This window comes from Budorcas taxicolor, chromosome 9, assembly GCF_023091745.1.
Source record: "Budorcas taxicolor isolate Tak-1 chromosome 9, Takin1.1, whole genome shotgun sequence".
NCBI lineage: Eukaryota > Metazoa > Chordata > Mammalia > Artiodactyla > Bovidae > Budorcas > Budorcas taxicolor.
The window spans coordinates 6,901,045-6,927,933 of NC_068918.1; the positions used below are offsets into that span (position 1 = coordinate 6,901,045).

The window sequence follows — 26,889 nt, forward strand, 5'->3', positions numbered from 1 at the left end:
TTGTTTATAGAAGCTTTAGAAAAAATATTTTAATATTTATTGCCAAATATAATAAACTTTTCTAGTAATATATTCAGTAGTTTCATTTGTTTTTTACAGTGCACACTGGTTTTTGGCCGTTGTTTGTTTCCCTGGTTTGGAAAAACCAAAGTATGAACCTAATCCTCATTACCATGAAAATACAGTCACGCAAAAAAGTTCACCTGTAGAGGACAGTTGTATTTCTTCTCCTTCAGCCAGTGAAATGGACAGTTGTTCACAAAACTCTGCTGCCAAGCCTGTAATTAAGAAGATGTTAAACAGAAAGCATTGCGTAGCTGTAATTGATTCAAATAATGAACAGGAAGAAAGTGACCCTCGTTACCGGAGAAGCATAAGCAGTGTGAAATGTAGTCTGAAAAAAATAAATCATACTGCAAGTGAAAATGAAGAATCGAATAAAGGAGAACCCACATGCCAGAAATTTGTTGATAGGACTGAAAGTGAGAATGGCCTACAGAATGAATATTTAAGTTCTATGCACCATACAGGTATGTTACTAAATGCTTCAAAAGAATCAAAAAATTCAGAATAAGTTGGATTTTTTAGAAATAGGATTAAAATTTCAGGGTGCACTTTTTCTTAAAGTCAGGTTTATTGTATAATTTACTTACAGTAACATTCACTCATAAATATAGCTCAGTGTGCTTTGATAAATATATATAGTCATGTAATCATTACAGCAATCGAGATTTAGAACCTTGCCATTACTCAAAACAATTCTCTTGTGCCCTTTTGATAGTGAGTCTCCTCCCCTCATCCTTACAAAGAGTGCAATTTTAAAATTAAAGTACAAGGTCTGCATTTTCCATTTGTAGGAACTTGGACTTGTTTTTATTTCGTAGGAAATTTACTTATTCAGCATAAACAGTAGTTGCACAATCTTAGATCTGTAAGGCAAATTAGTTTGATCTTCTCAATTTACAGATGGGCAAATTGAGATCAAGAGGCAAAAAATTAAAGCTTTTTCCTCCAAATAGTTGTTGACATTCAAATTAAAGGTTAGTTCCTATTCCTCACTCTCTTTCATGGTTTTCAGTGGAAAGAAGGGCACTGGTCCAACCTCTGCTTTTTTATTTCCCTTCAGTTCTAATAAATTGTTTCTTTCCTTGAATCAGGTCCATATTACTAGCACTTATTCTAGAAATCTAAGGTACCTCTTCAAATACTTAAATTTTTTATCAAGTCAACTGCAGAATTTCCACTTCAACCTCAAAGTAAAATAGTCCACTTCATGAACTATAGTATGCTATATATATAAGATAGCAAACTTAATAAACTATGAATAGATTTAATACACTCTCTTTGGAGGAAAAAACTCAGTATAAGACATAGAAGAAATTATGTGACCTCAGAAAGAACCTATCAAAAGTTGTGAATGCTGAGCATACTTCGGGTACTTCTACCAGCCTGTTATTTTAGTAAATCAGAAAGCTGTCGCTACATTCTTTCAAAAATATTTTTTGTTTGACATGCTCAGCTGCATAAAGCTGATTTCAGGCCTATGGATATTGGTCTTTGTGCCTTTTAGCGGGTATAAGAGAAGAGGCAAAAGGGGGGAATTTAGCAGATAAAGCAAAGAAGTACATCAAAACCAAGCAGATAAATGCAGTTGACCCTTGAACAGCATGGGATTTAGGGGTGCTGACCCTCTGACAGTCAAAATCCACCTCTGACTTTATCATCAGCCATTTATGTCATACCACAGTTCTACATCCACAGATTCACATCCCTGGATTCAGCCAGCCTCGGATTGTCCAGTACTGTGCTAACCTCTTTCTTGGGTGGAAAAAAAATCCTTGTGTAAGTGGACCAGTGCAATTCAAACCTGTGCTGTTCAAGGGCCAACAGTACTTATTTTTATTGCTCACTTTCTAATATATTTCATCAGGGAGGAAATGGAATGGAGAAAGGCAAAATAGGTAGGCACCAAGTCACTGTAATTTTTTTTCAGTTTTAGTATTTTAATACTTGAATAGAAGAAAAAAGCAATAAAAGGCATTGAATAGCTACATTAATTACCATTTTGCTACACTGAAAGCATTGCTTAGATGGGCACTCTGAAGATTAAGCCTTCAAGGCAGTGTGCACAGTTTGTGTGCCTTTGAACAAAGTCCTGCCAATTAGTAAATGAGAAGATGCTGGATATCATTAGTCATGAAGGAACTATAAATCAAAACCACAAGCCTATAGAGTGGATTAATGGCTGCTTAAGCCTTTTTATCAGAGAAGGCAATGGCAACCCACTCCAGTACTCTTGCCTGGAAAATCCCATGGACGGAGGAGCCTTGTAGGCTGTAGTCCATGGGGTCACGAAGAGTCGGACACTTACTGAGCGACTTCACTTTCACTTTTCACTTTCATGTATTGGAGAAGGAAATGGCAACCCACTCCAGTGTTCTTGCCTGGAGAATCCCAGGGACGGCGGAGCCTGGTGGGCTGCCATCTGTGGGGTCGCACAGAGTCGGACACGACTGAAGCGACTTAGCAGCAGCAGCAGCAAGCCTTTTTGTAGAGCATGGCTAGAATTAGAAAGTCAGATGCCAACAGGTGTTGACGAGAATGTGGGGAAACTGAAAACTTCATATATTATTAATGTAGGAAGGTAAAATGCTACAGCTTGCTTTGGAAAACAGTTTGACAGTTTCTTAAGATGTTAGACATAAAGTTATAATATGATCCAGCAGTTCCACTCCTAGATAAATACCCGAGAGAAATAAAAACATATGTCCACACAAAAACTTGGGCATGAACAATTATAGCAGCATTATTCACAACAGCCGAAAGGTAAAAACAACCCAGATGTTCATCAACTGATAGATGGATAATGAAAACATGATATATCTATTTAATGGAATATTATTAGGGCATAAAAAGAAATGAAGTAGTGATACATGTTACAACATGGATGAAACTGAGAACATGTTAAGTTGAAGTAGTCACAGAAGACCACATATTAATGTGATTCTATTTGTATTAAATCTCCCAAACAGCCTATAAGAGTAGACTGATGGTTGCTTAAGGGTGCTTGGGGATTGAAGAGGAATATGGGGAAAAGGGAGTGATAGTAAAGAGTTTAGAGGTTTATTTTTGCTTGTTTGTTTTGAGATTTGAAACATTTTGAAAATGTTTTAAAATTGACTCGTGATGGTTGCACACAGAATGTGTAAATATACAAAAACCACTTAATTGTACACTTTACGGGGGTGAATTGTATGGTATGTGAATTATATCTCTAGAGAACATTTTTTAAGTTCCTTTTCGATCAATAATTTCATATAGTTTAATATGAATTCAAGTTAAAAAATGAATTAAAATGCATGACTTAGAGCAATGAGACAAAGCCTTAGGGCTTCCTTCATCTACACAAACCCCAGAAATTCCTAGTGGCCCTTTCCTACAAGTTAGTGTTCTACTTGAGAAGTAATTGGTTAAATTTGAGTATATGTCCCAGTGAATCCTTTAGTTTGCCCTTTCAGTATCTGTTTATTCTTCTTTGAAAAATTATAGTTTGTGCTTTGGTTTTTTTTTTTTTTTTTTTAGTATGTGTGTAACTATATCAATTATCCTTGAAGGTAATTAATTTAACATTATTATGTGTGATACACTGGTGTTTTTCTATCCTTTTTTAATGTTTATCTTAATCCAGTGATGATAGTGTCCCACAGTTCTCTAGAATGGGTCTGTATTTTTTTTTAAGGAATGAAGTCTCATTTTTCATCAGATGTCTTCAAGGGCTCACTCACCCAAAAGAACATTGAATAGCCTCAGAGAGGATGGTTTAAGCAGTCTATGCTATATAAAATCATGCCATCAAAGTTTAAGAAGAGTAGAGCTTGTGAAAATTTTTTGTGATTATGATCTGTATCTTATTGATCTATTTCTGTTTGGTTTGATAGTTGACAGGGCTTAAATGAAGCATTTTAGGTCGTTTAAACATAATTTAACCACTGAACACATATAGTCACAAGTGACTTCGATGTACGTTGACATGCTACAGCAAATAAATAGAATTGTATCTTGACACAGGGATTAGGTTTTTAAGATCAACTGTAGGAAAGTAATAATGTGTGTTATTATTACTTTGATTTGCTGCTTTTTCAGTTGGGCACCATTTGAAATAGTTGTCTTGTGATGTATGGTATCAGTACATGAAAAATATGTTTAAATTCTAGAATCGCACTTGGTTCGGCATCTTCAGATGATCTCACTATGTGAGAACCTCAGGAACTGGGACTGGTTGTGAGAATAGCTGATTGAGTTACTGCCACTCAATTTATACTAGAGCATTTGTTTACTGAACGAAGTAACTGAAGCAATTGACTACACTATTTACTTTTCTTTCCTTTTTACAAGGCACGTGTGTTTTCATTTGTATAAATTCATGTTTATATGACACAATTTCTGGGTAAAAGGTATAGTTAGGAATATTTTGATTCTAAAACAACTTGATTGTAATTACTAATTCTGAATTACCTAAGGATTTAGACAGATTTTACTTAAATATAGGTATTTTAGCTTCAAAACATTAAAATACAAATTTTTAAAAAGATAAATTGTAAAGGTTATTCTTTGCATAATAAAAGGATTAATCATAGGGCTTTATTATTTTAAGTAGTATTTTTTAGCACAACATTTAAACTTAATATATGTTAAATATATCTTTTCAGGAGCACTTTTATCCTGCTATCTTCCCATCTTGTCTTGCTTAATAATATTAGCATTCTTAATGCTCTTTTAATAACTTCTACTAAAATAAGTTAAATCCTGTCTAAAATACCTTGAAGTCATGCTTTTAAAAAACTTGGAAATGGTATGCTCTATAGTAAACAATATTTGTATATTTCCATCAAAGTTCCTGACTCAGTTTTCATTATTTTTTGTAAGTCTTCTCTTTCTTTAAGCTTAATCATTGATTTTTAAGGATTTGGATTCTTAAAAGAGACTTTTAAAATAATTCATTTCAGATATTTCTGTGAGTCATTTATTTTCATACTACCAGCATCTACATGGGCTTGTGTTGTTTTATTTTACTGACAATCTTATGAATATAACCAAACATGAAGGAAAAGTGCGCCAAGTTGAAGAGCTTACCCATAACTACTAATATTATCATTATTTTCATTTTTGTATTTTTAAAAAATTATTTGTGCAAAAGCAGGCCCATCTTACTATGTTTTAATCATGTTTTTTAATTTGTACAATTTTCTGTATTTTCACAATTTTAATTTCTCACATGTACACAGTATTTCATTTTAGGTTCTATATTTGCTGAGTATTCCTGTTATTGAACAATTATTTTCAAACCATTGTAGCTTCTGTTATTAAAGATATCTAGCATACCTAGCACAAAACCTTTATTTATAGACATGTATTTAAATATATATAAATTTTAATAATACAATTGATACCTAGTTTTTAATGTTTAATGAATTTTAGAGTCTGAGTAGTAGAAACAGCTCTGTAAATAGTATGAAAATCCAGGTTTTTTAAAAAGTAACTTATTTTGTATTTGTGATATTACATGCTAAGACAAATTTTATATTTGTAATTACTATATAATTGCTAGCATTAATTTTAAGATCATATACTATTAAGTTATGTGCATATTCTTTTTAAGAATTGTGTAATATTTCTTATTGATACAGATGGTTTAAGCAAAATAAGACTAAACTACAGTGATGAATCAGCTGAAGGTAGTAAAATGCTTGAAGATGAACTCATTGACTTCTCAGAAGATCAGGATAACCAGGTGAAACGTAATGCTTAGCAAGGAGTTCGAGTATTTTATGTCATTAAAAGTTTTTCTTTGGATTCCTTTGCAGTTCCCTCGGGATTGAGTGACATAGAACATTTTCTAAAGTCTGATCACCTAATTAGAGATATATTTTTTACCTATTTGCCACAAGGGTTTTTATCCTCAGTAGTGCTATTTCGTTATTAGTTACTTAGATTTTGTAGTTTCAGTACTAACTGTAGACTGTCTTTTATAGGATGATAGCAGTGATGATGGACTCCTTGCTGACGACAACTGCAGTTCAGAAATAGGACAGTGGCATTTAAAGCCTACTCTCTGTAAACAGTAAGCGTTGACTATACATCTTGTAAACCACCTGGTGACTTTTATTCACATATTCTCTTAGAATAAAATAGTAACCATACTGTTTTAATTGAAACAAGTACTTAAGCAAAAATCACCAAGGATTTCAGAATCAGTGAGGAAAACCTGGGTCATGCCTACTAATGTCAAGATTGAGTTGGGGAGAATGGAAATCATTTCAGTTCTCCAACTGCCCACTTTCCATCTCTGTGCAAGTGCATACATAGAAAGCCACTATTCCTTTTGGATATGTAGTGATTTGAAGCAGGAAAGGACAAAGAATTTTCATTCAGATTCAGGTCGGTAACATGGGGACTGGAGTTTACACTAGCTCCATAGCCACTGTGTGAAGGCTGTGGAGTGACTCAGGACAGTCCTAAAAGGCGTGTTGCAGGGAACCTCACATTGAGAGTGAGTCTGTTTTGGTTCTCAGAAGTACATGTTCTGAGATCTCTCCAGGGTCTCCTGACTTCAGGGATGAAGTACCTATTTCTAGACTTAATCTCTTCTTGACTTTTTGTAGGAAACCTCATCTGAAATTCTAGGAACAGCATTTGAAAAGCAAACGTCGGTATAAAGGAAAACATAGAGACGCAGAGCAGTTAAAATATTTTCTCCAAACCCCATAAAATGTTAGCCAGGGAGAACCTAGGTCTGCAGTCATTTCAGGGCTTTCTGTACTGCATTAAACTGGCTCACATACTTAGGGTTAAGAACAAACTTTTGAAAGTTAAGTGTTTTTTTATAGTAAGTGTTCTAAAGTGGAATCTTGCCCCAAACAGTGGATTCTAAGCTAATTCTTTTATGTGAAGATTACCTGTTTAGTTATTTAAAATATCAGTAGATTTTTAAAATGGGATTATCTTTCTTCTGAACAAGGAATGTTCAAATTTTCAGAATTGTTTTGATTTTGTACTAAATTTTGAAGTATTTTTAGGAACTAGCTATGGAACTTTGGTGAAATATATTCATAACTTAGGTATGGCCAAATTATTACTGTATAATTCAGTATTTAATATAATCATGGGTAGTGAAGTATTATTAGGGTGTTTTTGCCTAAAAGGTTTATCCCCTCCTCCATTTTATTGTTAATGTACATCTTTCTGTGCCTTTTAAACATTAATAAAATGTTAATTTTTGGTCATTTTATTTCAGACCTTGTATCTTACTGATGGACTCACTCAGAGGCCCTTCTCGGTCAAATGTTGTCAAAATTCTAAGAGAGTAAGTTCAAAAGTCTACCTGTATTTTGTATTCTGTTGAGGATGAGGAAGTATGTATATTTATTTGTATGTATGTGTTCTTACTATATACCTATCATTGCAGGTATTTAGAGGTGGAATGGGAAGTTAAAAAAGGAAGCAAAAGAAGTTTTTCCAAAGATGTTATGAAAGGCTCTAATCCAAAAGTACCACAGCAAAACAACTTCAGTGACTGTGGCGTATATGTATTGCAGTATGTGGAGAGCTTTTTCGAGGTGAGTTTCAGTTGGTTGGATCTGACTTAATAAATACTGAAATGGTATTTTTGATCTTACATTAGTGTAAAAGACAGAATAATCAAATATTTTGGAGAGACTGAAAACTGCTGTTTCAAAAATTATTCCAGGGAGCAAAAACTCATAAATCGGAGAATATTTAAGGTTTAAACAAGACTGAACTCCATGTAATGCGAATCCAGTCACTTCTATCACTGACCAACTCTTCTTCTCCACTGGCTCTTTTGGCCTTCAAGAAATCTCTGCCATGATTCAAACCCTATCTCTTTACCTTCTTTTCTCCCCTTCACAAATGTATTTCTGGGTACATATTTATATTCATTGTCTTCATTTCCACAAATCCTACTTGCTTCTCAAATCTGTGTAATCTGGCTTGACCCTCCCCCTTACACAGGAATTGTTCCTGACCTCCCGGCACCACTGACACTGCCGAGCATTCCTTCCTCGTAACACTCTTCATTTGACTTTACCGTGGATACTTGTCTTGGATATTCTTTACAGTTTATCTTGACTTCCTCTTCTTCTTCTTCTTTATCCACCAGCCATTGCGCCATAAGTTCTGTGAATTCTATCACTCAGTGTCACACATGCTGAGTTCTTTAACCCTGCGACCACTTTCTCAGTTCAGTTCACTAGCATCACTATTCCACAGTGCTGTACCAACCTCTGACTAAGCCTCCTTTTTTTTTTTTTAATTTATTTCTTTTAATTGGAGGCTAATTACAGTATGGTAGTGGCTTTGCCATACATTGACATGAATCCGCCATGGGTGTACATGTGTCCTCCATCCTGAACCTCCCTCCCACCTTCCTCCCCATCCCATCCCTCTGGGTCAACCCAGTGCACCAGCCCCAAAGCACCCTGCCTCATGCATCGAACCTGGACTGGCGATTCATTTCACATATGATAATTTACATGTTTCAATGCCATTCTCCCAAATCATCCCACTCTCGCCTTTTCCCACAGAGTCCAAAAGACTGTTCTATATATCTGTGTCTCTTTTGCTGTCTTGCATACAGGGTCATCATTACCATCTTTCTAAATTCCATATATATGCGTTTAGTATACTGTCTTAAATTTTTTCTTAATGTATTCATTTTTAATTGGAGGATAATTGCTTTAGACAGTCCAGCTCCCTGTGTTGTGCAGCAGCCTCCCACTAGCCATCTGTTTGGTACACGGTAGTGTATACATCAGTGCCACTTGCTCCGTTCGTCTCGCCCTGTCCTTCCCCTGCTGTGTCCCCAAGTCCATTCTCTACGTCTGCGTTTCTAGTCTTCCCTGCAGACAGATTCATCAGATCCCATATATATGCGTTGGATATACGGTATTTGTTTTTCTTCTTCTGCCTTCCTTCACTCTGTATGATAAGCTCTAGGTTCATCCACCTCAGTTCAACTGACTAAAATTTACTGCTTTTTATGGCGAATATTCCATTGTGTATATGTACCACAACTTGTTTATCCATTCATCTCTCGATGGACATCTAGGCTGCTTCCATGTCCTGGCTGTTGTAAATAGTGCTACAGTGAAGATTGCGGTACATGTGTCCTTTTGAACTATGGTTTTCTCAGGGAATATGCCCAGTAGTGGGATTGCTGGGTCATGTGGTCGTTTTACTCCTCGTTTTTTTAAGAAATCTCCATACTGTTCTCCATAGTGGTTGTATCAGTTTACGTTCCCACCAACAGTGCACGAGGGCTCCCGTTTCTCTACATCCTCTCCAGCATTCACTGTTTCTAGATGTTTTGGTGATGGCCATTCTGACTGGTGTGAGGTGATGTCTCATTTTAGTTTTAATCTGCGTTTCCCAAATAGTGAGTGACGTTGAGCATCTTTTCCTGTGTGTTGGCCATCTATCTGTCTTCTTTGGAGAAATGTCTGTGTAGGTCTTCTGCCCAGTTTTTGATTAGGTTGTTTGTTTTTCTGATACTGAAATGCATGAGTTGCTTGTATATTTTGGAGGTTAATCTTTTGTCAGTTTGCAGTTTTCTCTCATTCTGAGGGCTGTCTTTTCATTTTGTTTATAATTTCCTTTGCTTTGCAAATGCTTTTAAGTTTAATTAAGTCCCATTTGTTTGTTTTTATTTCCATTACTCTGGGAGGTGGGTCAAAGGGGATCTTGCTTTGATTTATGTCAAAGAGCACGGTGCCTATGTTTTCCTCTTAAGAGTTTTATAGTTTTTGCCCTTACATTTTGTTCTTTTTTTTTTTTTTACATTTTGTTCTTTAAACCATTTTGAGTTTATTTTTGGGTATGATGTTAGTGTTCTCATTTCATTCTTTTACATGTAGCTTGCTGGGCCTCTTGCTGTGTTTTTTTCACAGTTGTTTTCTCAAAACCCAAACTTAACCATGTTACTTTTCTGCTTTAAATCTTATAATGGCTTCCTGTTGCTCTTGAGTTAAAAGACTGGAATCCTTCGCATGACCTGCATGCTCTAACTCCTGTCCTAGCTTCTAGCCTTCTTTCTACCCTTCTCACTCCAGCGTTCTGTGTACCATCTACCTGAATGCCATTTCAGGCTCTCATATTCTTTCTTGCCTCCAGACATTGATACCTATTTCCCTCCCTGGAGTATTCTTCCCTGTTGCTTCCATCATTCCTTATTTGACTAATTCCTACTCATTCTTTAGATCTCAGCATAAACATCACTTTTTGATACTGTGCTACGCCCTTAGGTATGTATTCTCAAAGGACTCTCTGCTTCTCCTATCTTAGTACCTGTCACATCCATTGTTTTAATTGTTGAGTTATCTGTCTAGACTGGGGCCAGCAGTCCTTTTCATAAGGGGCCACGTCATAAATATTTTAGGTTCTGTGGCCATACAGTCTCTGCTCTCCATTTTGCTGTTGTGCATGAAAGAAAAAGCATCCGTAGACAGCATGTAGATGAGTTACCGTGGTGATGTTCCAATAAGGCTTTATTTACAAAAACAGGCAATAGGCGGAATTTGACCCACTGGCTGTAGTTTGCTAACCCTTGATCTGTAAGTAGAAATTGTCTTACATCTCCAGTGCCTAGCAAAATGCCTGGAATGTTACTGATTTTTTTTCATTTCTACTCTGGAATGCTTTTGTCATTGAAACTAAAATATTATAATTTTCTGATGTGCATTTAATATTTTTATTCTCAGAATCCAATTCTCAATTTTGAATTACCTATGAATCTGGCAAACTGGTTTCCTCCCCCAAGAATGAGAACAAAAAGAGAAGAAATCCGAAACATAATTCTGAAGCTACAGGAAGATCAGAGCAAAGAGAAAAAGAAGCATAAGGACACTTACTCAACAGAAACGTCTTTAGGTGAAGGAGCAGAACAATATATCAATAGCATCTCAGATTGACCATTTCTGATGCTTGTGGGTATTGCCTTCAGAAACTGAGTGACTTTAAACTTTGGGTATAGACAGTAAAGAACTGAAATGCTCACTACTCAGAGTGATTTGGAAATGTTAATGATTGTATAAATGTCATATAATTAATTTCCAATGGAGTATGTATTAAGTAAAAGTCTGTAAATATGTTAATGAGGCCAATTTTTCCAGCATTTATAATTATTTTTTTCACTTTAGGAAGCTTTTGTTATGTATTTTCTGTTAATAGTACTTAAAACTGCAACTTCTAAACACAAATAAATAAATAAAAAGAATATTTATAGGAGGAAATGATTAATTTGATATTCTTTAGTGAAATTAAATTCTTCAGTGGGTGTGATATTTTTCATGGGAATATTCGAGTATCTATGATGATCTTTTCACTTTTGCATTTGTTTTAAAATAAAATGTAAAAATAAGATTAAATTGAAGGCATTTTGAACAAGAAAGACATCTTCATATGCTTGTATAGCAGGAAAAAATAACAGGTTTTTTTAACCCAGATACTTCCTTGTGTTTGGAGAACTTGGCCCCAAAAGTATAATAAATATTTATAACTTTACTCAATTATTTAAGGAAAAGCAAGTCAAAGAAAAATAACTTTGAATTATACTACTACATAATAACTATATCATATGTTATTGTGAAGTACCTTTCTGAAGATATCAAAAACTCAGGTTAAAACTATTTTGGTAAGTACAGCTTGAATTTCAAATATCCCATGTTACCTTCCTATATTAAAGTATCTACAATCTGTGTGATATAGTTAATTAATAAACATTTTTAACCTGTGAACACAGAAATTTAAATAGGAATTTACTATTTTTTGTAATGACTTTTGCTATTTTTTCATTGCTCATTTTGTTCTTGTTATTTTGATATACAAAGTACCAGACTTTTTGCACCTGAGTTTTTTAGTGAAAATTATTTTTACATGCAAAAGTACTATCTTTAATCAGTTGCATACTGCAGAAAATAATAGTCTATCTTGAATTCCCCTTTGAAAACACTAAAATGTGGTGGTGTTGACACGTTTACAGTTCATATAGGAATCTTGCATATATCTGCTGAAACTATTATTTTCAGATGAAATGTTACACATTCTTTCAAATTGAGACTTGAAATTATATATTTGAAAAGTCGTTTTTTTTGTTAAATAATTTAAAAAGCACATATAACAAACATAGTTGAGAATAAAAGAAAGACCATTTTTAATCAGCAGTTACTTTATTTTTAATCTGGCCATTTCTGGCATTGCAACCCACATTTTAGGTTACTTTATTGAATTTAACAAAGTCCTTGGGTGTGTTTGGGGTGGATTTGGGTGTTGTTAACAACCACCTAAAAAAAAAGAAAAAATCTGCTTTATATACACTCATTAAAGGAAAAATTAAAATGTTAAGTTTCAGGAACATCACCATTATTGGTATTGATTATGAACTTGTTAACTTTGAACTATCTTAACATTTTTATTTGTGATTATATTATTACTTTTTAAGGAATACCCTAGAACTCTTTTAGCTCAGATATGAAAAGAGAAGTTTATTATTTACTGAATATGGACCAAGAAAGAAATTTTTTTAAAAACCTGATGGCAGTACGCAAAACTGGCATATTTTTTTCACTATACTGTGTTAGAATTTAAGGTACTGAAAGAACTATTCTAAAATGCTTGGTTTTGTTTCAGTTTCTAATGGCTACATTTTACACTCTTAATTTTTAAAAAGATAAAAAAACAACCTGTCCTTTGGGCCAGTTCAGTCCATCATGTTTTGACATGAGAAATACAGATATGTCTGTCAACTTTCTAGAGGCAGAGTATCCAGCTGTTTGATCATATTTCTCCCACCCTGTATAAAATGCTATATTTAAAAGTTATGCTAATGACTTTGCTTTGGAGATAAATCTTTGGAGACTGCCAGGTTGAGCTCCAAAATTAGAGTTGAGAATCTTCGGTGTGTATGCACATTTACTTGCTAATTGTGTACTCTGGTACTTCTACATGTAGTTTATAGTGGATATCAACCTTTTAAAATGTGTTATTAGTACTCAAAAGTCGTGAAACAGAATTTTAAAGCTTAGAGGTTTGTTACTAGATGCTGAAACTGCATGACAGTATCTGGTGTCTTAACTAATTAGATAGATTTGTTGTATTTGTTTTCTTGTTGGATAGAATAACACTTAATCATTTTTAGAAGGGTTTTAGATTACTTGCCATAAAATTTGTATGTGTCTTAGCTCTTGGTAGTTTACGAGCAAAGTTGGCATTCAATTAGTCCTTTTCCTTTGATGTCACTAAGACAGCTGAAAACTTAATAGTATTACTTCAGGTTCACATAAAGCTAAATCAGTTAAGCATAGTAACCTGTGCTTAAATTATTAGTTAATTAAATGTAGGAGGCTTTATTTGAGAGGATGAAATAATTATCTAAATTATATCTTGTTTAAGTCACCAAAATGAATTTCCTATTTTTTCTCTTTAAAAAGCTATGATCTCTGAGAACTGTAAGATACAAGAACGAATGCTTTAATTTCCCAGAAGTTAAAAATTATAATTAAACTCTCAGAAAATCCACTGAAGAGGAACAATAAAGAATATATTTTAATATACATGATCAAGAGTTGGTGGCGTAAAGCTTACTGGGATGTAGTAATAGAATGGATAATTTAGTTAGAACCCATCAGAGATGAGGCTGTGTGGTACTGTGTGTCTAGAAGAGGTGCAGACAGCAAAGTGGCTCTGAGAACAAAGCAGAAGGAGGAGATTATTGGGGAAGGAGACCACAGACTGTCTAGCCAGGGGACCATCAGTGGAGAGCTGACCGCTGAATGCACGGAGGCAGACCAGAGTTGGAAACGTAGCCTACTAAGCAATGTTCTAAAATACTCCAGTAAGACTTTCTGGTACATTTGTCATTTCACTACTCCCAAGAAGAAGTAAAACAGTTATGAAAACTGTTCTTCAAACCTTAAATTTAACCACAGAGGAAGTATTGGTTGATCAAGTGGAAGAAATGTGTACCTTGGGGGAAATAGGTCTCCCATCTTAATTCTGAAAAGCCAGATGAAGAAATAATGGTAGAATGCCCTGAACTATTAAGGATATCAGAGTGCAGTGTACTTAGAGGAAAGTACCACAGACCCCATAGTCTGAAACAGAAAAAAGTTAAAAGCTTAGAGGCCTTCGCTATCTTTATCTCAAGTCGTGCCATACTTACTGTAGATTATAGCGAGGAACATATTATCCAAAACAAGGGTTTTCTAGAAACGTGCATCAGAATCATCTGGGGAGCTTTTCTGAATACTCATATCTAGGCTCTTTACCCCAGTGGTGCCATGTACTTTCAGACAGTTCCTCAAGTAATTCTAGTAGTCACCTCCACTGATGTAAAAAGGGTCGACATGTCCCTGATGTCTGTCAAGTTGCTGGTCCCAAAGGTAAAGGTTTGTCTGCATTTTCTTCTCTCAAATGCTTTAAGATACCACTTTACACCTACCTCCCAAGTTCTCAATAAGAACTTGATAGGTAAAGTTAATAAATTCCTGTTGCTAAACTTTGCAGAATTATAAAGAAATTAAGGTACTCAAAGGTTAGAGCCCAGCTGATACCTTGTTTTTCAAAAGGCACAAAGTAAATTCTGCAAATTACAAGAATGTCAACTCTTGATAGGATTCTAAAGTGGATTTATTAAATGGATGATTTGTGAACTCTTAATGGTCCACCAGGAGTTACGGGTCACTATAACCAGGGTTGTTTAGTATTTTAACTAGGATTCTGAACTTGTCAATCTGTAGAATGCAGTCAGACTAACAATTCTCAAAAGTGTTTTTGCTGACTCTAGTTTTGAGAGATATAAGTTCTCTGGTTGAATAAGTTTAGAAAAATTCTAAAACAAATTAGGCAGGCTTCTTGGAGCCAATATGCAGAATGATTAAACAAGGGAAATACAGAACACAGTATACTAAATTCAGAATTTGACCATATCCTCTTTCTCTTTTCCTGCACTGGTTCTCTAAACTTCCTTATAAATACTAGCCATCAGAAGACAGAATTAACTCTTTGGGGGTGTTTGTGAACTGAACTTTATGAGGAGTTGTTTTTGAGACTTATCTGAGGCTGGTTATTTTTTTATATTTTATTTTATTAATACTTGGGTATACCATTTGGAAACTTGAAAATAAATGACTAATGTCTTGGGGAAATGAAGTTTCATGTGAATCATTCTGGGGGAAATGAAGTTTCATGTGAATCATTCTTTTATAATTAAAAAATTACAGACCTAACTCTTTATATATATAAAGTGGATTCTTCTAGAGAAAACAGATTTGATGATACTAATTTTTATAAGTCATCAAACTTCCTAAACTCATTCATACACAAGTAGACATTGTGTAAAAAGATGAAAGTGAGCTGAATGGTTATCTGGAGACTCTTCCTTGTTACATCTGAATCACTTAACTGCAAGCTTATGCCTCCCTAATTTCCATTCCATCAGCCTCTAATTTAGAATTAAATTGAAACCCACAAACTTTATAGCTAGGAACATTTTTTTTTCCTTCTGAAGAAATCTGTAAAGAAGTACTCTTTATTGATTTAATATACTTTCCATATGTTTAATCCCTGAAATAACTGAATATTAGTTGTTTAAAGCTTGTTATAAAACTTACTACATTTATCATAATTTGCTTTATACATGTTGATAGCAGAGGATTTGATCCAAAACAAATCAGATGAAAAGAAAGTGTTAGTCAGTCACTCGTGTCTGAGTCTTTGCCACCCCATGGACTGTAGCCTGCCAGGCTCCTCTGTCCATGGAGTTCTCCAAGCAAGAATACTGGAGTGGGTTGCCATTTCTTTCTGCAGGTGGTCTTCCCAACCAGGTATCAAACCTGGGTTTCTTGCTTTACAGGCAGATTTTTTACTGTCTGAGCCATCAGGGAAGCCCAGAGATGAAAAGAAATTGATCCTTAAATACAGAAGAAATGCTCTGAGTACCTACTTTTGTACTAGGTACTCAGGGTTTAAAACAGGGAGCCAAACAGATACCATCTTCCCCCCCTTATAGTATAATGGAAAGACATCTGTTAATCAGCCTCATGAATAAATAATTTTAAATAAGTGCGATGTAGGAAAAGCATAAATTGTATGAAGGCTAATCTGGGGAGGTTCGGGACATCTTCCCTGAAGTTGTGACATTTGAACTACTGGTGGACATGAAGTATGGGAGGGCAGAAGTATCGTGCTTGCAGACTGCAAAGTCCATGAGGCAGGGAGATGTGTAACCTGTGCTAAATGATGACGGCCTTGTTCAAGTGTGCACTATATGCCAAACATTGTTCCAAACTTTAAATGTATGAATTCATTTATTTACAATGACTATGAGCTATGTACTATTATTACTCCCACTTTACAGAAGAACCAACAGGTCCAAAGACATAGTTTCTCCAGCAAAGCTAGGCACCATCTACCCTAGAAGCTAGGTCAGCCTGGCTAGATAAAAGAAGATGAAAATTAATGCAATGTCCTTATTTTTAAAAGATACCTTATTTCTAAGATGGACTTTTTTTTTTTTTTTTCACATTTTAACCTCTGAATTAAGGCTTCATCTTACTGAACAAGGAATGAGTTTGCATTGCATTGGAATCACCTGCAAAGCTTGATAAAACACATATTACTGGGCCTCATCCTCAATTTCTGATTCAGGATTGTCTTCAGTTGAGCCTGCACATTCTCATTTCTAACAATCCATGGAAGACCACACTTCGAGAACCACTGAGGTGTTTCTTATTTAGCATTTGCAGCCATATGTGTGAAAACCTCTTGAAGCAGGTAAGACCAAGAGAGCACCAAGCATCGAAGCATCCAGATTCAGCAAACTACTAAATGAAATTATTTGATGATATCTACTCAATAATACTTTATGTGTAATTACAGTTAAATGTGACTATCTCTGAGGCATGTGATCATACCACATAGCTTAGCTTTTTTAAAAAATGGTTAAATCTAGATTGATCTTTATAGCCTCATTTAACAGCTTGGTATTTTTCATATATTCTCCATACTCATATAATCTCTATAGAATATGTATAAAGAAGTATTAAATGTGTTTTTTATAACAACTGGGATAACTATAAACTTTTAAAGCATCTTCTGTTTTTCAGCAATAACTTGTGAAAATCAATCCAAGCCACCTAGTATAATCAAGGTCAAAGTGAATTATAGAAAGAAAGTGAAAGTGCTGGTCATTCAGTCCTGTCCAACTCTGCAACCCTGTGAACTGTAGCCCGCCAGGCTCTTCTGTCATGGAGTTCTCAAGGGAAAAATACTGGAGGGGTTGCTGTTTCCTTCTCCAGGGGGTCTTCCAAACCCAGGGATAAAACCTGGGTCTCTTGTATTGAAGGCAGATTCTTTACCATCTGACCCACCAGTGATGGACTCTAATTTAGCCATTGTCTTAACTCTAGCAGTCTGGATAGGCTTGGTTATGTTGTAATAACAATTCCAAAATCTCAGTGGCTTACTCTCTCCAAAAGCTTTCTCCCTTTGGTCGGGCTACATGTCCAAAAGAGGAAGGCAAGGGAGTTCTGTCCCAGTTTCTTGGCTACCCAGACTGAGGAAGCTCTAGGCTGATACGAGCTTTCACGGCCACAACAGAGTGGGAAGGAAGCCTGATGACGAGCAGCACGTGAACCCAAAGCTTCTACCCAGAGGGGTGCGCCACTCCCACTCTCACTGCCCTGGCCCGAACATGCTCGGGGACACTCCCAATTTCAACATGAACAAAGAAGTTCACTCTTACCGTAATTCCAAAATGGAGTATTTTTAGCCGCTTCCGTGACCGCCACACTACTGATGGGCTTTCCCTTTATTTCCATGAGCATGTAATATATTTCCCTGTTTGTTTGTTAATACGCTGATAGTTTTTGCTCTTTGGAGTGGATTCCTAGGGATTGTAGGATCAACGATCCCCGATAGTTTTAAATTTTATAAATATTTTCTACTTATTTCCTAAAAGAATGTAAGAGTTTACGTTTCCACCAGAAATTTATTAAAATACATTTTTTTCTGCATCCCCAGCAGCAGTAAGTATTCTAGCTGTTTTATTTTGCAAGTCTTGTGAACATGAAGCTGTTCTCACTATTATTTTGATTTGCATTTCCCTGGGCTCCAGTTTAAATTTGAGCATTTTTTCCATGACAGCTGTGCTTTTCATTTGTTTACTTTTCCATTGTATTAGTAGGTTTTTTCTATTTACATTTAAGCTTTCTGCATATTACATTGTCATCTGTTTTATAAGTGTGTCTTTCTTGATTACTATTTGTAGCCTTGTTTACATATTTTTCATACCAGTTTTTTGTTGGCTGAGCCCTGTGGCATGTGGTATCTTAGTTCCCCAAATGGGGATCAAACACGCACCCCCTGCATTGGAAGCGTGGAGTCTCAACCACTGGACTGCCAGGGAGGTGCTTCATACCAACATTTTAATGTATTTTCTGAGTGTAAAATCTTAGTTAAGAAGCTCCTTCTTGAATCCTGATAGTATACACAGTCACATGTATCTTTCAAGATTTTTTGAAAATTTAAGTAATAAAACTGGAACTCATTTCTGTATGTGGCAAAAAGATATGGATGTTATATTATTAAATTTATATTCTTCAAATAGCCATTTGTGCCAGCATTATTTATAAAAACTTTTAGCATTAAAATGAATTTCCATCTTTGTCATATAATTACTATAACAATAATTTATGAAATTTCCATTTTTTTCTTTAAGTGGTCTCATTACTCTATTTATGGGGCTTTCCAGGTGGCTCAGTGGTGAAGAATTCACCTGTCAGTGCAGGAGATGTGGGTTCAATCCCTGGGCTGGGAAGATCCCCTGGGGGAGGAAATGGCAAACCCACTCCAGTATTCTTGCCTGGATAATCTCATGGACAGAGGAGCTTGGTGGGCTATAGTCCATGGAGTTGCAAAAAGCTGGATGAAATTGAGCCCATGTGTGCACACACACACACAATTACTTCATTTATACCTACTAACTATAAGACCTAATATATCTAATAACTCTAGTAACTATCTGGGGCTCCCCAAGTGGTGCTAGTGGTAAAGAATCTGCCTGCCAATGAAGGAGATGCAAGAGACTCGGGTTTGGTCCCTGGGAAATCCCATGGACAAAGGAACCTGGTGGGCTGCAGTCCATAGGGTTGCAAAAAATCGAACATGACTAAGCACACACACAGCTATAAAGCACAGTACCCAAAGGAAGTTTATAGACTTAATCCCTTCCATTATTACACAGAAAAATGAAAAATAAGGGTATTTAAAACATGTTAGAAGATAAGAACAGAACAATAATATTTTCTCAAAAACTATGGAAGAGGAAATTAAGGAAAATGAAAATTAATGGGCTAGAACTAACTCTATTGCACTGCCATTCCTTGGCACAGTTCAGTTCAGTTCAGTTGCTCAGTCTTGCCCAACTCTTTGTGATCCCTTGGACTGCAGCATGCCAGGCCTCTCTATCCATCACCAACTCCCAGATCTTACTGGGATGTCCATTGAGTCTGTGATGCCATCCAACCGTCTCATCCTCTGTCATCCCCTTCTCCTCCTGCCTTCAATCTTTCCCAGCAAGAGGGTCATTTCCAATGAGTCAGTTCTTCGCAGCAGGTGGCCAAAGTATTGGAGTTTCAGTTTCAGCTTCAGCATCAGTCTTCCAATGCATATTCAGGACTGATTTCCTTTAGGATGGACTGGTTGGATCTCCTTGTAGTCCAAGGGACTCTCAAGAGTCTTCTCCAATACCACAGTTCAAAAGCATCAATTCTTCAGTGCTCAGCTTTCTTTACAGTCCAACTCACATCCATACATGATTACTGGAAAAACCATAGCCTTGACTAGATGGACCTTTGTTGGCAAAGTAATGTCTCTGCTTTTAATATGCTGTCTAGGCTGGTCATAACTTTTCTTCCAAGGAGTAAGCATCTTTTAATTTCATGGGTGAAGTCACCATCTGCAGTGATTTTGGAACCCCCCCCAAATCTGTCACTGTTTCCATTGTTTCCCCATCTATTTGCAATGAAGTGATGGGACTGGATGCCATGATCTTAGTTTTCTGAATGTTGAGTTTTAAGTCAACTTTTTCACTCTCCTCTTTAACTTTCATCAAGAAGCTTAGTTCCTCTTCACTTTCTGCCATAAGGGTGGTGTCATCTGCATATCTGAGGTGATTGATATTTCTCCCAGCAACATTGATTCCAGCTTGTGCTTCTTCCAGCCCAGCGTTTCTCATGATGTACTCTGCATATAAGTTTAATAAGCAGGGTGACAATATACAGTCTTGACATGCTCCTTTTTCGAATTGGAACCAGTCTGTTGTTCCATACACAAAACCTACCCAAATCTGGATTTTTGGAAAAGATAATAACTTATCTTTTCTTATCTCAGATAAACTCCGAGCCTGATCAAGGTAAAATGAAAAAAAGTGAAAAAGGAAAAGGAAAGATACTACAGATACAGAAAGGCTTTAAAAAGGGACTTCAATGTGTAATTCTGTGACCACAAATTTGAAAGCTTGAAGGAAACAGGTCTTGGAGAGTTAGAGAATACTAGAATGGATTCAGGAAGTAGACAACTTGATTACATTATGTACAGTTAGAAGATGCTGGCAAGGCATTGCAGAGCCACTGTTACATTGCACGAATCCCTTATCAATTCTTGGATCTGAATTTTTTAACAGTTAAATCTGAGGTTATTTCAACAATATAGGCCATAAAAATGGGTGAAAAACTCCCAACTCATTTATGAGGCCAGCATACCTTTAATGAAAAAGTTCCAGTGAAGACTGTATTAAAAAGCAACACTAAGGAAGTGCAGTTTGTGCTTCAAGATTGACAAAATTTAAATAAAATATTGATCATTAGAATCCAGCAATAACAAGCAAGTGATATCCTATGACCAAGTTCAAGGATGTTCAATATCAGAAAATATATCAATTATTATGTCAAAGCTTAAAGGGAGAAATTTATGGGACTGTATAAAAATTCAGTCATTCATAACACAGTCTTTAAATGCAAATTGAGAAATCTGTTAAAATACAAATTCCTAATAATATATTCAATGATGAAACACAAAAAACTAAAATTTATACTGAGAAACTAGATGGCTCTCAAACTTTTAAACATTGTTTTTGCACTCAAAACAGATGTAAAAAGACAAGAATATGAGATATCTGGTATAAACTCAGTATAAAGAATATTTTTTGACATTTAAAAAAAGAACTGGTCCATTGCCTGGATAAATGCACAATGAGAATCTAGAAAAGAAATGTGGGGGAAAATTATTCCAGTAATGACCAAGAGCTATAAAATATTTAGGAGTAAATTAAGCAAGAAAAGGCATACAACCTGACTGAGAAAACTACACGGTTTCATTGACAGCCACAGAATAAGTGCTGAAGGAATGGAAACATAATCATGTCCTCAGACGGGAAGGTATTACACTGTGAAAACGTCAGTTCTCTCAAAGTTGAACTACTAGTCAATGTTGTATAATACTGGTAGTGTTGTTTTAGATAGATTTAAAATCTCAAAGCTTATATAAAAGTGAAAAACGAATCCCTGAGAGAATCCTAGAAAAAAGGTATCAGAATGTATGACAAGTCACTGTGAAAAATCAATACTGAATTTGGGAAGGAGGATGGAATAAAAACGAGGTGTGTTCAGAGAAACAGACTGAAGCAGAGGGAGGCAGGAGCAACCACATGATAAAGGGACTGTTGTACGAAGTGAAGTAAGTCGGATAGAGAGACAAACATACGATATTGCTTACGTTTGGCATCTTCTTCACGTGAAAGCCATGGCAAACCTAGGCAGCGTGTTGAAAAGCACTCTGTCAACAAAGGTGCGTCTCGTCAAGGCTGTGGTCTTCCCTGTGCTCATGTATGGTTGCGAGAGCTGGACCGCAAAGAAGGCAGAGCATCAAAGAGCTGATGCCTTCAAACTGTGGTGCTGGGGAAGACTCCTGAGAGTCCCTTGGACAGCAAGGGGATCAAACCAGTCAATCTTAAGGGATCAACCCTGAACACTCATTGGAAGGACTGATGCTGAAGCTGAAACTCCAGTATTTTGGTCATCTGATGCAAACAGCTGACTCATTGGAAAAGTCCCCGGATGCTGGGAAGATTGAGGGCAGAAGGATATCAGGATGTCAGAGGATGAGATGGCTGGATGGCATCACTGATGCAATGGACGTGAACTTGGGCAATCTTCAGGAAATGGTGAGGGACAGGGAAGCCTGGTGTGCTGCAGTCCATGGGGTCGCCAAGTGTTGGACACGACTGGGTGACTTAACAACACATGTGGAATCTAAAAAAAGGATACAGATGAATTTACCTACAAAATGGAAATAGAGTCACAGAGGTAGAAGACAAACATGGTTACCAGGGGGTGAGGGGAGGGGGGAGGACAAACTGGGAGATTAGATTCACATATATACCCTGCTGCTGCTGCTGCTGCTGCTGCGTCGCTTCAGTCATGTCCGACTCTGTGCAACCCCATAGGCGGCAGCCCACCGGGCTCCCCCGTCCCTGGGATTCTCCAGGCAAGAACACGGGAGTGGGCTGCCATTTCCTTCTCCATATATACCCTACTATGTATATAAAATAGATAACTAATAAGGGCCTACTGTACAGTACCAGGAACCCCACTCAGTACTCTGTAATAGCCTATATGTGGAAAGAATAAGAGAGTGGATGAGTGCATGCCTGATTTCCTTTACTGTACATTTGAAACTAGCACATTGTGAATCAACTCTTCTCCAATAAAAATTTTTAAATGTGTGTGCGTTTTTAATCATCACACTGTACACATTAAACTTATACAATGTGGAAAACAAGAGAGCAAGACACCAGCAACACACAAAGGTTGGAAAGAACAACATAGCAAATATTGACGTGACCAGTCATCCAACTGTTCATTGTTGCTACTTCTCTAACCTGCTGTTCATTTAGGCTTTAGAATAAACTGCTGCTGTCATCAGCCATGTCTGAAGTACTAATTAACATTTTATAATAACAGTTCTTTAGTTGTTTTTATCGTTCACTCACTGGAGACTTGGCTATAAATAGGATAACCACAATAACTCTGGGGAGAAATTATTCTCTAGACACAGCACTAGTCACGATTTCTTCAAGTTGCCAAGTAACCTACCAAAGCCCCAGGCAAGACTAGGTTCATGGGCTAGAGACTATACTCCTTCTGCAAGAGGCGGCGGATGTCAGACGTTTCTTTTCTTTGCAGGTTTTTTGACAGTGACATCACAGACAAATGTATTTTAGATTTTGACCCTGTATAAAGTCCAGTTCTCTATACATTGCCGCCCTGCCCCTGCCCCCTCCCCCCACCCCTTGCCTGCCACCTGAATTTGTCACACAAACACACAAACAAAACTGGAAAGTTTCAGGAGGAAACAATTCTTATACTCTGCGGAGATGCATTATGATAATTTCTGTTTTATTCTTTTTTAAAATGCTCCTTGAAAGCCACTACCTTGATATTATCATCCACAGTTTGAATAACACCAATGTTTTAACTTTATGCACTTCAGAAGATCTAAATACAAAAGAGTAAAATTTTATCTAGTGACAACTTGCATACATTGATATATCCATGTTGCATAAATTATGAAAATTGTTTTTTGAATTCTCAAATTTTTGTTTGACAATGTATCACTGATTCAAAGATGACGTTGAACTTTGGAATGTGTGGGGTATATGTTGAGGCAGGATGTTTTCTGATTATTTTCATTTTGCTATTGGTAAGATTATATTGCATGACCAATATATTTCTCCACAGACTTTTATTTAATTTTTAGAATGGGCAAAGTATACAAGAAATCTAATAAAATATGAATGACAAACATGAAAAGACTTTCAACCTTATTAGTAATCAGAGAATACTTTGTTGTAGGAGTTTATACTGAAACAGCCACTTGGGTAAACAATTTTGTATTGTCTAGGAAACCTGAATATTGATAATCTAGGAAGCCACAGTTCTGCTCTCAGATTAATACTCTGGAAACATTTTTGTGTAAAAATGGACTTGGAAACATGTAAATAATAATACTTATAATAATACTATTCACAATAGCATAGACAGGGAAAAGCTCAAATGTTCATTGACAGTCGAATGGATAAACTGTGGTTTATTCATATCACGTTATTTCACACAACAGTGAAAATGAATTCCATCCACATGTAACAACATGGACGAATCTAAAAACACTACTGTGAGCTGAAAACATGTGTCAGAATTTACAGTATAAGATGCTGTTTCTTTCATGTTGAACAACATTCAAGCTAAAATTACATTACATAGGAACTCATATATATGAAAACATAGAAAAGTCAGAAAATTATTAAACTAGAAATCCAGGTTAGTAGATGCCTCTTTGGGGGAAAGTTGGAGTTGTGAGTGCAGTGGGACACACAATGTACAGACATTTGTTTTAAAATATCCAAGAGCAAAATTAAAAATTTTGTTTGTACCCAGAAATGACCTTAGACATTTTTTTAGAATTTGCTTGAGTTAATTAACTTAGCCAGCCTATCTTCACTTTATTAATAAATGTGCAAATATAATATTTATTTCATCTTAGGGATATATTTCTTTGAAAAGACCTAAGTTTTCTCACAGCAATTTTTTAACAAAAGATTTCAAGAATCATGCCATTTATTTCAATCTGACTCTTCTAAGAGAAAGTAACTAAAACTTTAGAAAGCTAAAAAAAATGTTGAAAATGTCTCAGATTATTTTTTCTTTTTAAAAGATACAAGCTTCTATTTTTAAGTCTTACAAACTTACAGAAAAAGCACAAGGCCATAAATGAATGTATTACTCAAAGAATTAGCACCAATGAACCCACCTGAGCAACTGCCACCCACTCAGGTGAAAAACAGAGCATTACCAGAATCTCAGAGGCCTTCCACACGCCTCTTATTAAGCTACCAACCCTTTTTAATGCATCATTTTGAATTACTAATAAGTGCAATAGATGATTTAGGTTATTTGATTACTGTTCAGCAAACGTTCACGGCCTGTGCATCCACGTTAAGACCACTCATCCTGCCCTACTGATGCTACACTTGGTCATCTGAACTTTTTCATCTAATGGAACGGTGGCAGAAGCAGCAGGGTGCCATTCTTGGCCGAGGCTTTAGGAAACACAGCAGGTTTCTGACCTCAAGGAGAATGTACCCCCGGGTAGCCACTGGCCCTTCATTTTGACCCCTGGAATGAGACACGTAGAGCAGACCTGAACTTACTAGCAGCCTGAATTAGAGTTGTCCCAGGCAACCTACATACTTGACAGGAAGAAAAGTGAATGCTTTTTGCTATATGCCACTGAGATTGTGTTGGTTGCAGCAAAGGCTGACTGATACAGCAACCATTTGGTATACTCGACAAAGCATAAGTAAGTGAACCCCGCTTATTACTCTGTGAATCCATTTAAGGCTTTGTTCACTTCAGACTCACGTTTATTATTAACTGAAGGATAATATTTAACTCTGACGTATATTTAATTAGATACTTCCTGGTCAGAGATTACTTGATACTTCCTTAGTCTATTTCAAGATACTACTATTTTTAAGGCAAGGAAATCAGTCAGTGCCAATATTTTCATTTGTTTAAAAAACACTGCTTTCAGAATAATACTGTGTATCACTGATTTGTCTGCATAGTACTCCCCACACTGAGTCTTTTTTTTTAATATTATATACATTGCAATTTTTTGCATTATGCAATATCAACTTTGAATATGTTATTTACCTTTAAAAAAGGTACAATTTATTTTCATTTTTATATTTTTTGTAAGATAGCAGCATCATAATGTTTAACTCATAAGAAACTGAAGGAGAATTGGTAAAAATAAAAATAAGTATAGTGACAGCTCAATAAATACTGAATTGCATGTGAAATGGTGGTTTATATTTCAATGACTATAACCCTGCCTTTCTATAACATAGTTCTAAAATGTTTTAAAAATATTCATTTCTGAAGGACTGTCAAGATCATGGACACACAGAAAATCTCAAGTGTATTCAGCTCAGGTCCACTGCACAAAAATTTCCTCAATGCACGCCTTTTATGAACCCATTGGACCGGTAGGATCTCGGTGAGCTCACAAACTTGTAAATAAAACATCCTTTATTATTAGGAAGTGTACTAATGTGGAGATCTGCACAGGATATGTCAGTGGGCATTAAATGCAGCCTGAGAGTTGAAACTTGTTTATGATATTAACTTCTAAATAAAGATCAATAAGGCACTGAAAATGATTAACTTGCAATCAAACTGGGATTAATTTGTAAAGATACAATCTTGAAGATTTTAAACACCACAAATGTTTCGGTGTGTTTTCTGGGACTATTTAAGCAGGATGTGCAGAACTGACCTTTCCAAATTGTGTCACTGAATATTTTAAGCAGATTATTTATTTAAAGCAAATATGTATGCATAGTTTCCTTTCTCAAAATTTAATTCAAGCTTGTTTTGATAGCTTCTTAAGGCTTCCTTCAATTGGACATTTTTGTTTTTTAATTAAATAATATCCATAAATTCAACTGTAATCATTCATTCATAATAAGCAAGAAGAATAGATAACTACTTTTCTCACTATATTCCTAGAAGTACAGCAGAACTTCTGCTTCAGCAGAAGACTTCTCTAGACTGGGAAAATTTTTAGAAATTATATGTTTTACATAAATTTTTATGGATTTTTTAAACATTCATATTTCAGCACCTTAGAAGACATTCTATAATTGTCTTCTCAAATTAACTTCTAATTTTAAAACAAAGTTAACTTCAAATAAAT

General features: G+C 35.8%; 1 protein-coding gene across 1 annotated transcript in view; it reads left to right on the forward strand.

Annotated features, from left to right (window-relative positions):
- Nucleotides 1-11,178, forward strand: part of SENP6 (SUMO specific peptidase 6) — a 127,021-nt gene extending 115,843 nt beyond the window's left edge. Inside the window, exons 19-24 of the mRNA XM_052645712.1 lie at nt 100-530; nt 5,688-5,791; nt 6,033-6,121; nt 7,295-7,363; nt 7,466-7,616; nt 10,776-11,178. Coding sequence (XP_052501672.1) covers nt 100-530; nt 5,688-5,791; nt 6,033-6,121; nt 7,295-7,363; nt 7,466-7,616; nt 10,776-10,985 — 1,054 coding nt within the window. The 3' untranslated portion in view covers nt 10,986-11,178. The remainder of the gene's footprint in view (nt 1-99; nt 531-5,687; nt 5,792-6,032; nt 6,122-7,294; nt 7,364-7,465; nt 7,617-10,775) is intronic.
- The last annotated feature ends 15,711 nt before the right edge of the window (nt 11,179-26,889 follow it).